The sequence below is a fragment of the Bos javanicus genome, chromosome 22 (genome assembly GCF_032452875.1).
Source record: "Bos javanicus breed banteng chromosome 22, ARS-OSU_banteng_1.0, whole genome shotgun sequence".
Taxonomy (NCBI): Eukaryota; Metazoa; Chordata; class Mammalia; order Artiodactyla; family Bovidae; genus Bos; species Bos javanicus.
This window is the reverse complement of record NC_083889.1, coordinates 57004438-57020135: the sequence shown is the minus strand read 5'-3', so window position 1 is coordinate 57020135 and position 15698 is coordinate 57004438. Positions and strand designations below refer to the sequence as shown.

The window sequence follows — 15698 nt, the reverse complement described above, 5'->3', positions numbered from 1 at the left end:
GACCCTGGCGAGAGTGGCCCTTTTGCTCTCCTAGTAGTGGAGCTGAAAACAGGCCTGCAGCAGCAGGAAGGGAGATAGGAGGCCAGATCAGGGGCCCATGGAAATGGGGAACAGTTTTAATGTGGGAGTAGGGCTGGGGGGTGGGGGCTGTCACAAGGGAGAGGAGCACTGAAAGAGGAAGTGGGGGTGCTGAGGACTTGCAGGGCCTCTCCCGGCCTCGCCTCCAAAGCTCGGGCTTTGACATCACCGTCAGCACACATGGCAGCCCCCCGCCTCGTGGAGCGTCTCCCCTGAGCTGAATTCAGGCTCCACATGCTCCCTGCCTTCAGTGCAAACCATAGATAAACTGAAGTCACAGGCATCTCTGCTCCTGTCGGGGCATAATCAGAATCACAGCTGGGAGGAGAGGAAGCCTGGGAGTGGAGCCATGGTGCTGGATAAAATGCAATTATGCTGTTAAGACAGGGAAAAACAGCTTGGCCTTGAGCACTTTTACAAACATTAAGGTCTTACTCCTTCCCTCTGGGTAAGGAGGGTCCTGGGAAACAAAAGACGGCCCCCCTCCTTCAGGTCCCTCCCTGCGGGAGTTCCAGCCCAGCCCAAAGAGTGGCTCTGACCCCTGAGTCAGCCAACTCTGCAGGAGTTAGTGCGAAGCTTTAAGCTGTCACCTGGCCCAGCCCCCGCTGGTGCTGGGGCTGATCCTTCCCCCAGAAGCCGGCGGTGAGTCCCAGGGTAGCTGGCCCTCAGGCAGCCCCCAGAGAAGAAGCCAGATGCTCTTGGAAGTTTCTAGAAAGGGTCTAGAAGGAAGGGAAAGGAAAAGGGAGTAAGGGTCTCGGACACTACCCGCCAAAGTGGTTCTCAGCCCCAGATTGCCTTCACTTAGGTCCCAGCAATACGCCAAAGGCTGAGAACCCCCTTGAGGTGTTTGCAGAACTGGTGAAGCCCTTGGGCCAGGTCCCAGTGGATCCCACTGCAGCCCCGCCACAGAGCCACAGGGTTTCTCTTGGGAATCTGCCTGGAGTTTCGTTTTTTATCTCTTTTGCATTTTTGTCTTCCAGAGTGGAACACTTAAGGATCCGGACTCAAGCAAGACCCCGCCTCAGCGGCCAGCCCCCCAAGGTTGTTTACAGTATATTCTCGACTGTAATGGCATTGCAGTAGGGCCCAAACAGGTCCAAGCTTCTTAAAGCGATGGGTAGTTAATTTTTTTCAAAGCAGAAATTTTAAGCCAAAAATAAACAAGGAAAGAAAGGAAAGCGGGGAGGGAAGCAGCGGACCCTCCCACTGGTGCCGTTTCTGCGTTCTTTCAGTGCTGACTGGACTCTGTTCTTCCGATGCAGTGTCCGCGCCTCTGTCTGGCTGTTCACCTGTTCCTGTTCGTGCTTGTAACACTCACTTAACGTTTCTCTGTATAACTTGTGAATCCAGGGCTGTTTGTCAACAGTGTACAAAAGAATTGTGCCTCTCCCAAGTTCAGTGCGACTATCCTCTGGGTGGTTTGGTAGTCTTTTCTTTTTTAAGTATTACACAATGCGGGGTGCAATAGGCCTGGGGGTTGGGTGGGGTGGACAGGGGAGAAACAAAGACCACAAGATCAAACCTGACTCCCCTCCTTCTTCCCCCAGACTCAGATAAACCGCCCCTCTCCCCCCCAACCCCCTGCTTACCTCCATGAGTGTGCTTGGGATCTTCAGTGCTTTTCGCTTCCTTTCTGCATGACTCGGGTAAATAGCTAAAAGTTTACGAGATTTCCAAAGTCTCGTTTCCATCGCTTCATCCGTTGAATCTGAAGGCGTCTCTCTTTTTCTCCATTTGCTAAACTTTGGTGCATTTGAGTTTCTGTGAATAGGCTGGCTGTGCCCGTGGAGCTCTTGTGTTTTCTAGTGATGACATAAACTATAAAGAACAAGCTTATCTCCAGGAGTGTGTTCTGTATTCGACATCCCAGTGTACCTTTCGTTTTATTATTAACTAATTAGCTATGAGATTAGACAAAAAACAAATGGGGCCGCTGACGTGCAATATCAAAGTGACTTTGTGAGTATTTTTTCTGTGTTCATCTCAGTCCCCCTAAATTGTTTCTGAGTTGGCCATCTGTGCGCTTCTGTGGAAACGAGGCTGCTTCGTTTTCCCCAGAGCTTGACCCATATACAGTGGTGATTCCTTAGCGATTTGGGAGCTGCTGAAAGTCTGGGAAGGACTCGGTCGCACTGCCTTTGGCCTCTTTCGAGGCATGGCAACTTGGGAGCGAATCGGAACTGTCCCGTTTCCCATGAGCAGGGTACACTGCCTCCTGAACTCCGAGGTGGGCGCCTGCTTTAGTTTTCAGCTGTTCCAGGAGCCCTCCTGAGTCCAGAGACTGAAGAGCTTCGTCTTCCCTAGGAAAGATTGTCTCAGATTTTAGCCCTGTGTGTGTCCGGGGCCGGGGCTCTGGGAGAGCCCTCACCCATCTTGTCCTCTCTCCTCTGACACGCATCTCCTGGGCAGGGAGGCGGCAGTTCCTACACAAGGCCTCGGGTCAGTGCCTCCTCTTGCCGTCTCCTGGCCAGGCCGGGACGGGACACCGAGTGGCCTCCTCTAGGCCCGTGGGCCGAGGGGTTGCTTCCTCTAGGCCCGTGGGCCGAGGGGTCTCACGCCAGCTGTTTGCCTTTTAGAAGTGCTTCGAGCCCTATTTCCACATTCCCCCTCAATGCCGCCACGACATGTCGCCTTTCCGGATGGCCAGGTCTGAGGATCGCTGGTGATGGTGGTGCGTGACATGGTTCCTGTGTCCAGGGGTCCGTGCCCTGCTTCCCGTCTTGGCTGCTGGCAGGTTCTGAGCTGCAGGGAAATGCACTGAGTGTGAGTGTTCTCGATTGTGATTCCTCCCTTAGCGGATGTGGATGCCGACGGTAGTCAGTGTGCTGTAAAATAGATACATATATTGTATGCGCTCCCAGGTGGGTTGCCTAAGAATCAGGTCCTTAGAATACCTCCCAATCTGACGAAATGATAGAAAGGAATAAAGAAACATTTCCTAGGATGGAGGGATACATTTTATTTTTTTAATTTTATTTTTGTTCAAGCAGTGAGCTGATGATGGTGTTGCTTCTTTGCATGTGATCAGTGTGAACATCCAGGTGCTTTTCATGTGACATTCGTGAGCCACAAACACACAGTTGCCATTTGAATTCAGTCGGACTGCAGGGCGGTGTCAGCCACGGTCTTGTCAGGTGGGGAAGAGGAGAACCAGGGCTCCCTCCCGCTGTCAGACGCGAGCTGACTGCGTACCCTGACTGTCCTGTGCCCTCGGGCAGCATGCTAAGGACAACGCTGTGGCCTGAGGCATCCGTATCACAGTAAAAGTGCAGTTGAGGTGTTTTGTACCCATTGCTTTTCTTGATGTTGTCCCCCTTTTTTTTGTACCAATCCAGCTGGGAGAACCTCATTTAATGCTGGAAGTGTGATTGAAGTACCTCTTTTTTGTGACTCTTGTACAGCTTAATGTGCAATAAAGGAAAAGTTTTATCTGTCTTCAGTGTTAAGTTGTAGTTTCTGGCTGTTCAAGCATCTCTGTACAGGTGGGAAAGCTCTCAGGTGTCTGGTCCAAGAGACTGAGCTCTCAACCTGTGGTACTTGACAAGAAAATGCTGGTACAAACGATGCCAAGCTTTGGAAAAGGCAAAAACGGGTTCACGTGAAATGATCTGCTAATCTGTCATCTTTACTAGTTATCTGATTTGAACCTAGAGCTTCTTCAACGTGCAAAATTCCATTTATTTATTTACTTGTTTATCTATGTGTAACTAACCCTGGTATGAATTGGTCATTTATGATAAAGTGGAATCAATCTGTATCATGTAGAGGGGAAACCGGCTTACAATCGTGGATATACAGTGGTATAGATGTATGATTCTGCCTGTCCTGAGGCCACAGGTATCCCTGTGTTTCTGGAAAACTAAGTTACAAGTCTTAGCTGTCCATTGAGTTTCTGTGAGCACACTCCTTCCAGCGGGCACATGTACGGGTACTCTGGGACTGAGACTAAGAAATGAGATCTCCAGGTTGCCAGACTGTTTTCTGTCTCATTCTGGGAGAAAGGGGATCTTGGTCCTTTTCTGTGGGCGGTGGGAGATGGGGTGGGGGGGCTACTTTGCCAAATGGTGCCGACAACATCTCCAGGAGAGAATGGGACTTGATTTTTGGAGAATTTCACCACACACACCTGGGAGGGACAGGAGCCCCTAAGGATGGTACTAAGAGGGAGAAGAATTGCCTAGACATGGAAGTTCCTAGTCATGGGCGTGAGTTGACGCTAAAAGAAAGCCCTGTTGGGGGTGTGGCAACCAGACACCCAGGCATGGAGTGGGTTGGGACAAAGGCCAACTCTAAAACAACACAGTGTAAGTCAGTGATGGTTGTAAGGCACAGAATACTTTCTGAAGAATGTTCTTGTCCATTGTCATCTTTGACACACTACCCTCTTGAAAGATAACTAAGACTGGGTCTTAATTGTTCACAGTTTTCTGGTTGGAAACACTGAGCTCCAGAGAAGTCAGCTGACTTGCTCAAGGACTTGCTGATAGACTGTGTCTGGGTTTTCTGATCCCCAGGCCAGGACTCTTTCCACCACCCTACGCAGTGCGTGCCATGTGGAACTTGAGACCCCCTAGTACCCCATGGGCCGGGTTGGCCTGCACCTGAGGAAGCTCTGCGGGGGAGGGGTGGTCCCTGTGTGTGGTCTGGGGGCTTTCTGTAGCAGAGCTCACCCCTGAAAGGGCTGCTCATCCCCTAGTTTCTGCCCTGTGTTCCCACTTCCACTGTGACCGCTTTGTCGTGCGTCTGAGAAGGCACACGTAGAACCATGTCCTTGGGGTAACCAGGGACTTCAGCCTCCAGGGGTGGCTCTGAAGGGCTCCAGCAGCTTCCTGTGACAGAGTTTATCCTCTGGTAATTAAATAACCACACCCTTCGAGACGTAGATTCTAATAAGGAAACCCTTTGATATGGTTAAATTATGAAGTTTTTCTTGTACTGAACCTAGGGGGCCCTGGGCAACCCCAAGGAATGCAACCCCCAGGCAAGGTGCTGCCTCCACGCCGGCTCCCCCCAGGACCATCAGTGCCACCTTCCTCCTCCTCCTCATCCTCCTCCTCTTCCTCCTCCTCGGCTCCTCCGCGGCCGGGCGGCCCCACCACCCACGGAGATGCGCCTTCCAGCAGCAGCTCCCTGGCAGAGGCCCAACCACCCCCGGCTGCTCCACCGCAGAAGCCCCAGCCTCACCCACAGCTCAAGTAAGAGACAGCTCAGCCGCTCCCCGCCTCCCCTCTTCCTGGGGCTCCCGAGCTGCTAGGAAGCACCTTCAGTCAGACCTCCGCCCACAGACACTTTTGTGGGGGGTTTTTGGGGGTTTGGGTTTCGATGGGGGTTTTTTTTTGTTTTGTTGTTTTGTTTTGTTTTTTAGGGGGGCATGGTCGGGTTGGCTGGGGAGGGTAAGAAAGAGGGAAGTGAAAGTCTAAGGTCTAGCTAGAAACTCAAACCCTCCCCTTTCTTCCTGGGGAGTGACAGATAATTAAGACAGTTACTACCCCCTCTCCCATTCTTGTACTAACTTAGGGTTTGCGTTTTGGGTTTTGTTTTTTTTTTAATCCTCTTTCCCCCTCTTTTTTTCCATTCCTTTTCTCTCTGTGTGTATGTCTCTCTCTCTTTCTTTAAAAAAAAAGAAAAAAGTTCTCTTTTCTGCCTCTGACTCACAGTTCATGGTATGCCAATCAGCAAGGCTGCCCAGAAAGAAAAGGGAGAAGTAGTTAGATCCATCTCAACTTTTTACCTTCAGCTTGGTCAGAAGGAGGTTGGCTTCTGGTGTGGTCATCAAAGGAGAGGCCCACATACAGACCCCGAGGGACTCCATCCTCTTGGGTTCCCTCATTCCCAACAGTGACCCCAGAGACTCCCACCACACTGTCTGGCCTCAGAAGACAGAACCGGGGGCCCCTGGGAAACAGCACAGATGCATATGGGGGGTTAGCACCAGAGGACTCAGCCCTGCCTCCCCTAGGCCCGGGATGTGTCTCTCCAGCAGCCCAAATGCAGACCTCTGTCATCACTGTCAGCTCAGACCCCACCGCCCAGGGCAGTGGGAGTGGTCCGTGAGGGCATCTTAGTAAAGAGATGAGACTCTCGGGGACGGAGGACAGGGGCTGCAGAGTCTGGGGCTCCGCTGAGCCACTCAGAGACAGTCTAGTCAGTACAGAGACGGGAAAACCCTGCTCAGAGCTCTGCGTTTCTTTGTTGAAGCCCTTCTGCTCATCAGTGACAGAGCCGGGTGAGGGCTCCGGTGGTCGATGACTGCCCTCTCTGAGTCTTTCAATCCTGTACAATGGGCAGGCCATCCCCCAGTCCAGCTCCCCAGCCCGGGACACAGGCACTTTCCACATCTCGCCTGCCCCACAGCCTCCCCTCAACCTAGTCATGTTCTGCTTGCGAGCCTTTTAATCTCTCCCTCCTACTCTTGAGCTGACTCTGGCCCCAGTCTGAGGGCAAATCTCTGGGTTTGTCACTGCCTCTGGGCTGAGCCAGACAAGTGGGAGGCTGGTCCCGGTGCCCTCAGCCCGTGTGTGCAGAGGAGTCCCCGCTGCCCAGCGGCTGGCGTGTTGGGGCTCATCCCTGCCCAGTGAAAGGCAGGGCGCCCGTCCAGTCACTACGGGAGAAGAGATGGGCTCACACTCGTGTAGAGGGTGGTTTCTGGGGCAGCGCCTGAGTTCAGGAGAGGGCTGGGAGTGCTGAGACTCTGGGAAAGGAGTTCTGGAGGCAGAGGCAAGCAGGAAAGAGACAAGCTGAAGTCAGGAAGGAGAGCACATGGCCACGGGGACACCAGACCACGTGTCCCCTCCTAAGCGCTGGGCCTGGCCTTCCCCTCTACCTGTGGCCTTCACAGCTTTTCTCTCTGAATCACTGGTGTCTCGGGGGAAAGTCGGTCCCTAAAATGTGTGTAATTCGGGCTTTTTTCTCCTGAGGAAACTACCCAGTAACCTCACGTGGGCCCGATATCTAGTTCTGTGGCCCCCAGACGCCCTGCACCTCACAACTCTTCCCCGAGGAAGCCTGGGAGGGCCATTACGTCCACTGGAAGGGCGGTCCATGGAGGCGTTAGAGTTTGTGCCAAGTCCGGAAGTTCTTTAGGAATCAGAGAAAGAAAAGCAAACTAGAAAAAGCTGAAAAGGCCTAGAGATCATTTTATCAGACATCAATAGAACACAATTAAGAAAGCAAACAAGACTCCGAGAGAGGCACGTGGCTTCCCAAGGTCAAGAGTGAGTGAGGGCTGGAACCAAGACTTTGATCCAGGTCTTCCGACACCGGCTCCACTCGCTCCCGGACGGTTGGTGGGAGAGGGAGCACATGAGCCCACTGACCCCCATTCCTGCATTTCATCCGAGAGCGGGCGAGGGTGTGGGGTTCCTGGATTGGTACCCACCCAGTTGGTGCTTTAGCATTAAGGAAAAGAAAGAGCCTCAAGCCCCTCTCTTCTCCCTGTCTCCCCCGCGCCCCGTCCTTTCCTGCTCCAGCAGCGCTGCAGGGGAAGAGAAGGTGGGGCCTTCCAGGGCTGGGAGCCCTCCCCACGCTGGCTCTCTCCTCTGGCTCCCGGTCTCCCTGGGGTGGGAGCATGTGCTCCCATTGTTGTATCCCCGTGTCACCATCCCTCCCTTCCTCTCCTGGAACACCACCATCTCACATTCTCTCTGGTTTTTATCTTCTTCAAGCAAGTCGCAGTCCCTGACCAATGCCTTCAGCTTCTCTGAATCTTCCTTCTTCCGCTCTTCAGCCAGTGAGGATGAAGCCAAAGCAGAGACCATCCGGAGCTTGAGGAAGTCCTTTGCCAGCCTCTTTTCAGATTAGCTCTGCAGACACACAGGGGGCCCCCGGCCCAACTGGGAAAGGCGTCTGAGACACTTGCCAGCAACCGGCCACCACACTGGGTGGTGATGTCCCATGCCCTTGACGTGTGTGGCCCCTTCCTCCGCTCCGTTGTGCTCAGTGGTGTGGTACAGCCCAGCAAAGGAACCAGGTGACGGTCTCAGGGCAAGGTGCCTAACCAGCGAGGGGCACCTGGCGTCAGAGAGGGTCGAGCCCCCTTTCCCGTAGTCGTGAGAGTTTCCTCTGAGGTCCCCGTCTGCTGTGACTTTAGTGGCCTTACTGTGATAGCGCCATCATGTCTTACTCTCCCTTGTGAAACCAGGGTGCCCTTCACCGAGGACAACTGCTTGCTTCACCGAGCTCAGATGCAGTGCTAAGCATGCCCCCCTCCCACTGTAGTCAGTGCTGCCCATTTGGGGAGGAGAATATTCTTGCCCTCCCCCAAATATTCTAGGCTGTACGTGTTAGGGACTCACACCCGGATCCCTTGTCACACCTATTTAGCTGTTGGAAACACCCCTTCCCAACACACGTGGTTCCTCGACTTCTGTGGTGGTGAAGCGCCTGTGGTCTGCTGACTCCAGCGATCAAGGACCTGTGGTCCCCCCTTCCCCACCCCCACCCCCCGATCACCATCCCCTCCGGCGCAGTCCTCCTGAGCGGACCGTGGTGGTCTTGAGCTCCTCTGAAGCCGTGCTGTAGAGAATGCATGCCAGTACGCCAAGTTTTGTGTTCCTCTCCAAATAAATGTTAAGACTTTTGGTGTAATAAAAGCAGCAGCATTCACCAGCATTTGATTCAGCTGTGAGGTCTTCCCTAGGCCGCCCTGTTGACTGAGATGTTGGTGACGCCTGCGCGCGAGTGTGCACGAGTGGAGGGCAGAGAAAGGGTGAAGCTGTCGGTGTGTATGTGACTGTCTCTGCACGTGGTTGAGAACATGACTGTCCCTCAGACGCTCCCTAGGCCGCACTTCCTGACATCGCCTGGGCAAACCTTTTCCTCCAGGATGGCTGGACCTCCTTCAGTAACTCAGCCATTTCACCAGTTGTACGGGATGTAGAGCCTTTCCCTTAATAATAAGCATGGCACCCTTCCTTCCGTATCGGCCAGTCCGAGCCACTTGTCAGGTCCATCCATTTCCTCAGCTCCAACCCACATGGAGGTGCCAATGAGGCAGGACAGACCTGCTCTGGTGAGTGGGGTCCCCAAGCCCCCAGCATCCTGAAGAAGTCTGCGCTGGAGGGATTTCAGTCTGGCTTCCTCATGACTCTTGGGTGCTCAGGAGTGTGTTCCCCCGACCACAAGCGCCGTGAGGATGCACACTGAGTCTGCCCTGATACTAACATCTTACCTAAATAATGTCCTGTACACGATGCCCACCCCACCAACCACTCAACCAGATAATACCCATCCTGATGTGCGGTCTTGCTAATTCCTCACAAACAGTAGGTGCTGAGAGGTCTAAGAATGAAGTCCTCTGGTGCCTGGGTCTCCCTCCGAACTAAGCCGAGGCTCCCAGGGTTTGAGGATCTAAAACGGCCTCTTCTTCTTTCTTTTTTTTAATCTGTTTGTTTCCTGGGGCTTCCTTCCCTGGCGACTCAGACAGTAAAGAATCTGCCCGCAACGCAGGAGACCTGGGTTCGATCCCTGCGTGGGGAAGATCCCCTGGAGATGGAAATGGTTACTTCAGTATTCTTGCCTGGGAAATCCCATGGGGACAGAGGAGCCTGATGGGCTATAGTCCATGGGGTCACAGCTGATTGACTAACATGCACATTTGTGTATTTAATTAAAGAAAAAAAAATTTTTTTTGGCCGTGCCACACTACATGTGGGATCTTAGTTCCTTGACCAGGGATTGAACCTGCACTTCCTGCAGAGGAAGTTCAGAGTCTTATCCCTGACTCTGTCCAACTCTGTCCAAGTTGTCCTTCTGCCAACTTTTTACACTTAAAAAACAGCAAGTAGAACCTCCACTGAGTGACGTCTGGGGGACAACCCTTCTCCCACCACAATGCACATAACCCAGGCACAAACAGCCAACAAAACAAACAAAAGGAGGGTGGGAGGGTAATACCTGAACTCAAGGGAATTGATCTTCATGGTTGCTTCCACTTCCAACCGAGAATCTCCCACTTGCTGTCACTTCTATCCCCATCCCCTGTTCCAAATGTGTTTTAATAGAATGAATTTGTTTCATTAAAAAGTATTTATTGAGCATTTCTTTTGAGCCTAAACACTGTGACGGATTCAAGGAAATATTTACTAATATATCCACAGTGGCTGCTAAGTTCTGGGCACAATCCTAAGCACTCAACATATATCAATTCATTTGTTCCTTGCAATGTGATAGACGCTATTGTTTTACAGATGAGGAAATGGAAGCAAATCAAGAGTCAATAACTTGCCCAAAGTCATCCAGCTGGTCTGTGGTGGAGCTGGGCTTTGAACCCAAGGAGCAGAGCCCCATGGCCTTGCTTACTTTGTGACATTATTTTTATTTAATCTAGCAGAAGCAGCAAGGTACAGTTTTATTGAACTGTACAGAATGTGAGAACAAAATTATAAATGTACACAAAAATTCTTCACATCCATACCTACCTCCTTCTTTTGCCTTCTCTCTGTCCCTTGGCCCCAGGGAAAGGAGGGGTGGGAGAAGTTTAGGGTACTTGTTACCAGTGTTGACCCCTTGTCCTAGAACCATGAGTAACATACACAATGGACCTTATTCTGATCAAATATAACTCTGGTTCTTAAAAAATTACTCATTCTTCCACATGTGATGTCAGAGCAAAAGCCGCAAGTGGCTTATTTAGAAGATGAGTCAGCCTGGAACTGCTGGGGTGTCAGAAAGGGGAGGCATTTACCAGAGGTCACACAGCTTCCTAGTCCAAAGGACACAGGGATCCTATCCAGCCCTTGGTAACGGGGTAGGGCCAGAGGTGGGGGAGTTCCATTCAGAAACAGCAGTCTTGACTTATAAAAAGACAAACCCAGAGACTGGGAAATTTGCTACTTTCAGCAATCAGTAAATATTTGATGAATACCATGATAAAAAGTTATCTAGAGCTTGCATCTCCAAAGGTCGGAGACAGTCCTCCATAGATGTTGAAACCTTTGGTTTATCAGCCAGCTCTGACCACTGTGCCACCTTCGCCGCAGCTGATGGGGATTCCCTACCCACATCCTCACCCCAGATGAACAGCGATAGGTGTTTCATCCCTCCCCTCATGGAATCTCCACCTCCTTGGGTCAAGACAAATTCAGTTCTCATCGTTTATTTGTTCACAACACTTTATTGCGTCCTTACTAAGCTCAATGCATTCTTTGAGTTAAGCAAGGCTTCTGCCCTCACAAAAGTTATAGCCCAGGAGGGGAGGTAGCATATAAACAAATATAAAGTGGGGAACACTAAGTGCCATGAGGCTAATGCAGCCAGAATGTTAGTTTGGAAGACTGTTAAGCTTGAGAGGATTGGTGAGGATGTGAGGAACAAGCATGTTGCAAGTGGGAATGTATGTTGGCACCAGCACTTTGGGGAACCATTTGGCAAGACCTAATACATAAACCCCCTGGCTCAGCAATTCCATTTCTGGACACTCATTCTAGAAAATCTCTTGCACATGTAGTCAAGGAGGCAACCTAAAGAATATTAGTGTCAGCACTGTTAGTGAAAAATGGAAACAACCAACTGTCTGCTGTGGAGGAATTAAAACATAAATTGGTTTATTCTTACACTGGAGAACTATATAGGAGATAACAAAAAGGTTTGAGGAATTCAGATAAAATATGGAAGGGAAGTGGGAAAGATGAGCCAAGGGAGTGTAACATGGACAACAGCCATACATGCGGTTGGAGTGGAGCTTCCTTCTAGCCAGGCGGTCAGAGAAGGTGGCACCCAGAGGGAGCCGTGAGCAACCCACAGGGTTGGGAGGCCTGCCGGCCGCTGGGAATAGGGGGAGTGCGCAGAATTCAGGCACTGAGGTTTTCAGTGGCAAGTTTCATCTAGTTCTATCATCTTCATTTTACAGGTGAGAAAACACAGACAACTTACGGAGCTTGCCGAGGTCAGGAAGGAAGTTAGTAATAGAAGCAAGTGAGGCTGAGTCCCAGATGTCCGATGGGCTGGCCGCTCAGGACACTGTCCTTGGTGAGATAAGTGAGTCTCTTTCACTTCCAGGGGCTTCTAGCGAGGGTGCAGCTGCCAGGAGCATTTCCCAGGGGCTGGGAAGAAATGGAAGGGTCAGTGTTGGGCAGTGGAAGGAGTTCTCAATTTACATCTGAGTTTAAATCTTGGTCCCCGGTGGCTCAGAGGTTAAAGAGTCTGCCTCCAATGCGGGAGACTCGGGTTCAATCCCTGGGTCAGGAAGATCCCCTGGAGAAGGAAATGGTAACCCACTCCAGTATTCTTGCCTGGAGAATCCCATGGACAGAGAAGAGAAGCCTGGTAGGCTACAGTCCATGGGGTCGCAAAGAGTCAGACATGACTGAGTGACTTCACTTTCACTTAAATCCTTGCTTGGCTAGTTGTTAGCTAATTGACTTTGTGGCAGCTTTTCCGTGCCTTGGTTTCCTGATCTATGAGAATAATACTATCTTTCTGAAGAGGTTAAGAGTTAAATGAGGGAGTTCACCTAAAGTCTGTTTCTAACACTGGTCAGCATGTGAGAGAATCATAAGATATCCCCTCCATCTCACACAGAGAAGAGCAGCGTCAGCTCCAACCCCCCCACCCCCTTGGCCAGGACTCCTTTGAGAACAGCTACACAAACAGCAGTCATGCCTTTCTTCCTCTCCTGTAACCAGTTGGACATAAAGAGCACTGTCAGCCCATCCGATGCCTTTTCCTAGGGCTATGGCTCTTCCAGGTTGAGTTGGTGAAATTGAGTTGAGGGTAGACACCTGGGGACGCAAAAGCTGCCACCTAAACATCCCACTAGCAACGAACACAAACACACACACAGGCCAGAAACCACTGCAGCTACAGAAATGACTGCACAGACCCCCTCTGACTCTAGTGGACTAATTTTTAAACATTCATACCATATGATCCTCCCTGCAGCGGTGTGGTTTCCCTCAACCAGCTCCTTTGGGGAGGCTGAACATTTGTTCCAACAAACCTGCTGCTTATGCTCAGAAAGTAATTGCCCTCAGATCTGTAACCCTCAGAGAGCATCACCAACTCAATGGACACGAGTCTGAGCAAACTCCAGGAGACAGTGAAGGACAGGGGAGCCTGGTGTGCTGCAGTCCATGGGGTCTCAAAGAATTGGACACGATTTAGCTAGCAACTGAATGACAACAACAATCACTGGAGCCCTCAAACTGGAACTTCTGTAACTCTTGGAAGATCCAGAGTTCTTTGCCTCGGAACCTAGAAATTCCCACGCCAACTGTTCTGTGCATTGGGCACTTTGGCAGGTCCTCAACACACCCCCAAAATGATTAAGAATTTTTATTTAAAAAAAACACTTAAAGTTCTTTTGTATTCAACTCTCATGATTAAGCTAGATAACATGTAAGGTTCAAAACACAAGGTGACTATAAATTAGTGAGATCATTTTTTTGTGTGGCTTGTAAACTGGTTTCAAAGGAGATGAATCCCAGAGAAGGAGTCTTGTAGGTTTTGAATAGTTTCTCTTTGAAATAAATGTCAAGACCCATCAAGAGTATAAGATCGATAAGATTCTGAAAGAAGATACATTTCAACAGGCAAATTCTGTTGTTTGTTTAAAATAGTCTTCTTACTGTCTAATTCTCAGGTCACAGACTACACTCAGAATAATGTTTTCCTCCTCAAATAATTGTGATCATTCTCCCTTACATCTGTGTAGTATTTTGCAGTTTATTTAGCACCTTGGACTTTAAAGGCACTTTACAGTTTATAAAGCACCGATTCATCTCTCAACTTGTTCAATTTTTCACAACAGCCCCCTGAGCCTATTCCTCATTATAAGTGACTTCCGAGTGTCTGAGCTTTGGTATCCAGCTCTAATATTGCTCTTCCTCCTACACATCTCCCTGGACTTCAAAGCCTGTTGTTTGTAAACATGTGGGGAAATCATGCAATTCTTCATTCTCTCTGGTAGACCCTTCTCTTCTTCAACACCCTCTCACTGTCTGAGAACTTGCTTTCCATCTTGGTAGTGATGTAGTCTCACGCGCACACACACACACGGATGCACATTTATGCTTGTCCACTGGTCTATATTTTCAGGAGTCTTTTCTCCTGTTTCATGGTCTGTACGCCCCAGCATGTCACTTTATCGGGGAAATAACTGGAGAGAGAGGGGAGGAGGGAACACCAGACAACTGTTTCAGGGACGCCGCCCCACATGTAAATGAATGTCCCCCAGGGAACACCACCTCTCTGGGAATTTTCGTCGACCTCCATATCCGAACACATCTCTTTTGATAAGAATCCCCACCCTCCAGCTGACTCCTCAGGGCAGCTCCCAGCAGAAAGCCACAGCCATCCCAGTGGATCAGGGATGATGATCAGTGACAGCCTAACAAACCCTAACTGCTCTAGATCCAGTTCTAGGGGAAGGGAGATTAGCTCTATCAGATTACTGATGGGAAGGTTGGGTTTGGACCTCTTGAATCCACTCTGGAGCTCATCACTAGTGACAGAGAATTGCAAGACTGGACCCAAAGGAGCCCTATGGGAGTTCACACAAGCCTGACCTGCCAACATGCTGAAGACCCTCAAACTCTCCCTGAGGCCTGAGCGGTTTGGCGAGTGGACTGGAATGACAATAAATAAATAAATGTGTATTTATTTGTCCTCGGAGCCTCACTAGGCTTATACAATGCAATGCTTGGGATCTAATGATACTTTTAATTTGAATATTTAATACCAAAACAGTGATTTTTCTCAATATATTTCAATATTAGGAAAAGTCAGTAGACTATTTCTGCTTAAAGACTATTCCTTTATTCTGTCCCCACAGCTATTTTATTCACACCTTATTGTGACAGCTCCCTAATTGGGTTTCCTAGCTTCCATCTCTTGCCTATTTATGCCAATTTTTTTTATAAAAGTCTCTGATCACCAAAAAATCTTTCAGTGGATCTCCAGGCTTAGGGAGGAGAGCCTAAATTCCTTACTTTGGGGTATAAGGGCCCCTAGAGTCTAGCCTCACTTTTTCCAGGGAGGCAGTATGTCTAGTGGTCAGGGGTTTGGACTTTGGGGTCAGACTTTGGGGTCAAACCTGGTTCCGCTGCTTGCTTGCTGTGTGACCTTGGGCAAATGACTATATACTTCTCTAAACCTTAGTTTCCTTACTAGAAACTATTTTAGTTGTAACACCTCATGTTTGTTGAGAGGATTAAGTGAGATAAATACCTGGAGAGTGCTCTGTGCAGGTACCTCAAATACTGATATATAAGGAAGATCCTAATCATATTATTTATCATCAGCATTACTTTTCAACCTTACCTTTCCCTGTTTAGTTGTAGCTGATTCCCTGTTCTTGCTTGTTATCTTGCTCCACACATATGTTCACTTTATCATTTTCAGCTGTCCTCAGCCCCTTAAAAATTCTATTCCTGGGACTTCCCTGGCAGTCCAATGGCTAAGATTTCATACTTCCACTGCAGGGGGTGAGGGTTTGATCCCTGGCCTACGAACTAAGGTCCCATACGCTGCAAGATGTGACCCAAAATATACACAAAATTCCTGTCCTTAAACTCATTACCCATCCAAATTGTGTATATCCTTCAAAGCCCAGCTGGAATATCACCTACTCCTTGAAGCACTTGTGGCCCAACTTGGTGTCCCTCAAGGTTGCTCTCTCCTCT

The 15698-nt window shown here is 49.9% G+C and overlaps 1 protein-coding gene across 3 annotated transcripts in view; it reads left to right on the top strand.

The window, feature by feature from the left end:
• The window catches only part of SYN2 (synapsin II), a 190074-nt gene that overhangs the window by 149415 nt on the left and 24961 nt on the right, over positions 1-15698 (top strand). For 2 of the 3 annotated variants that reach the window (XR_009732589.1, XM_061397199.1), the window contains exon 11: positions 1059-1119. Coding sequence is in view for 2 of the 3 variants with exons in the window: in XM_061397199.1 (XP_061253183.1) it covers positions 1059-1119 (61 nt within the window). In the remaining variant the exon portion in view is untranslated. Of the gene's footprint in view, positions 1-1058; positions 1120-5023; positions 5274-7742; positions 8689-15698 lie in introns of those variants that run through there. The other variant, XM_061397198.1, reaches the window with a different exon arrangement.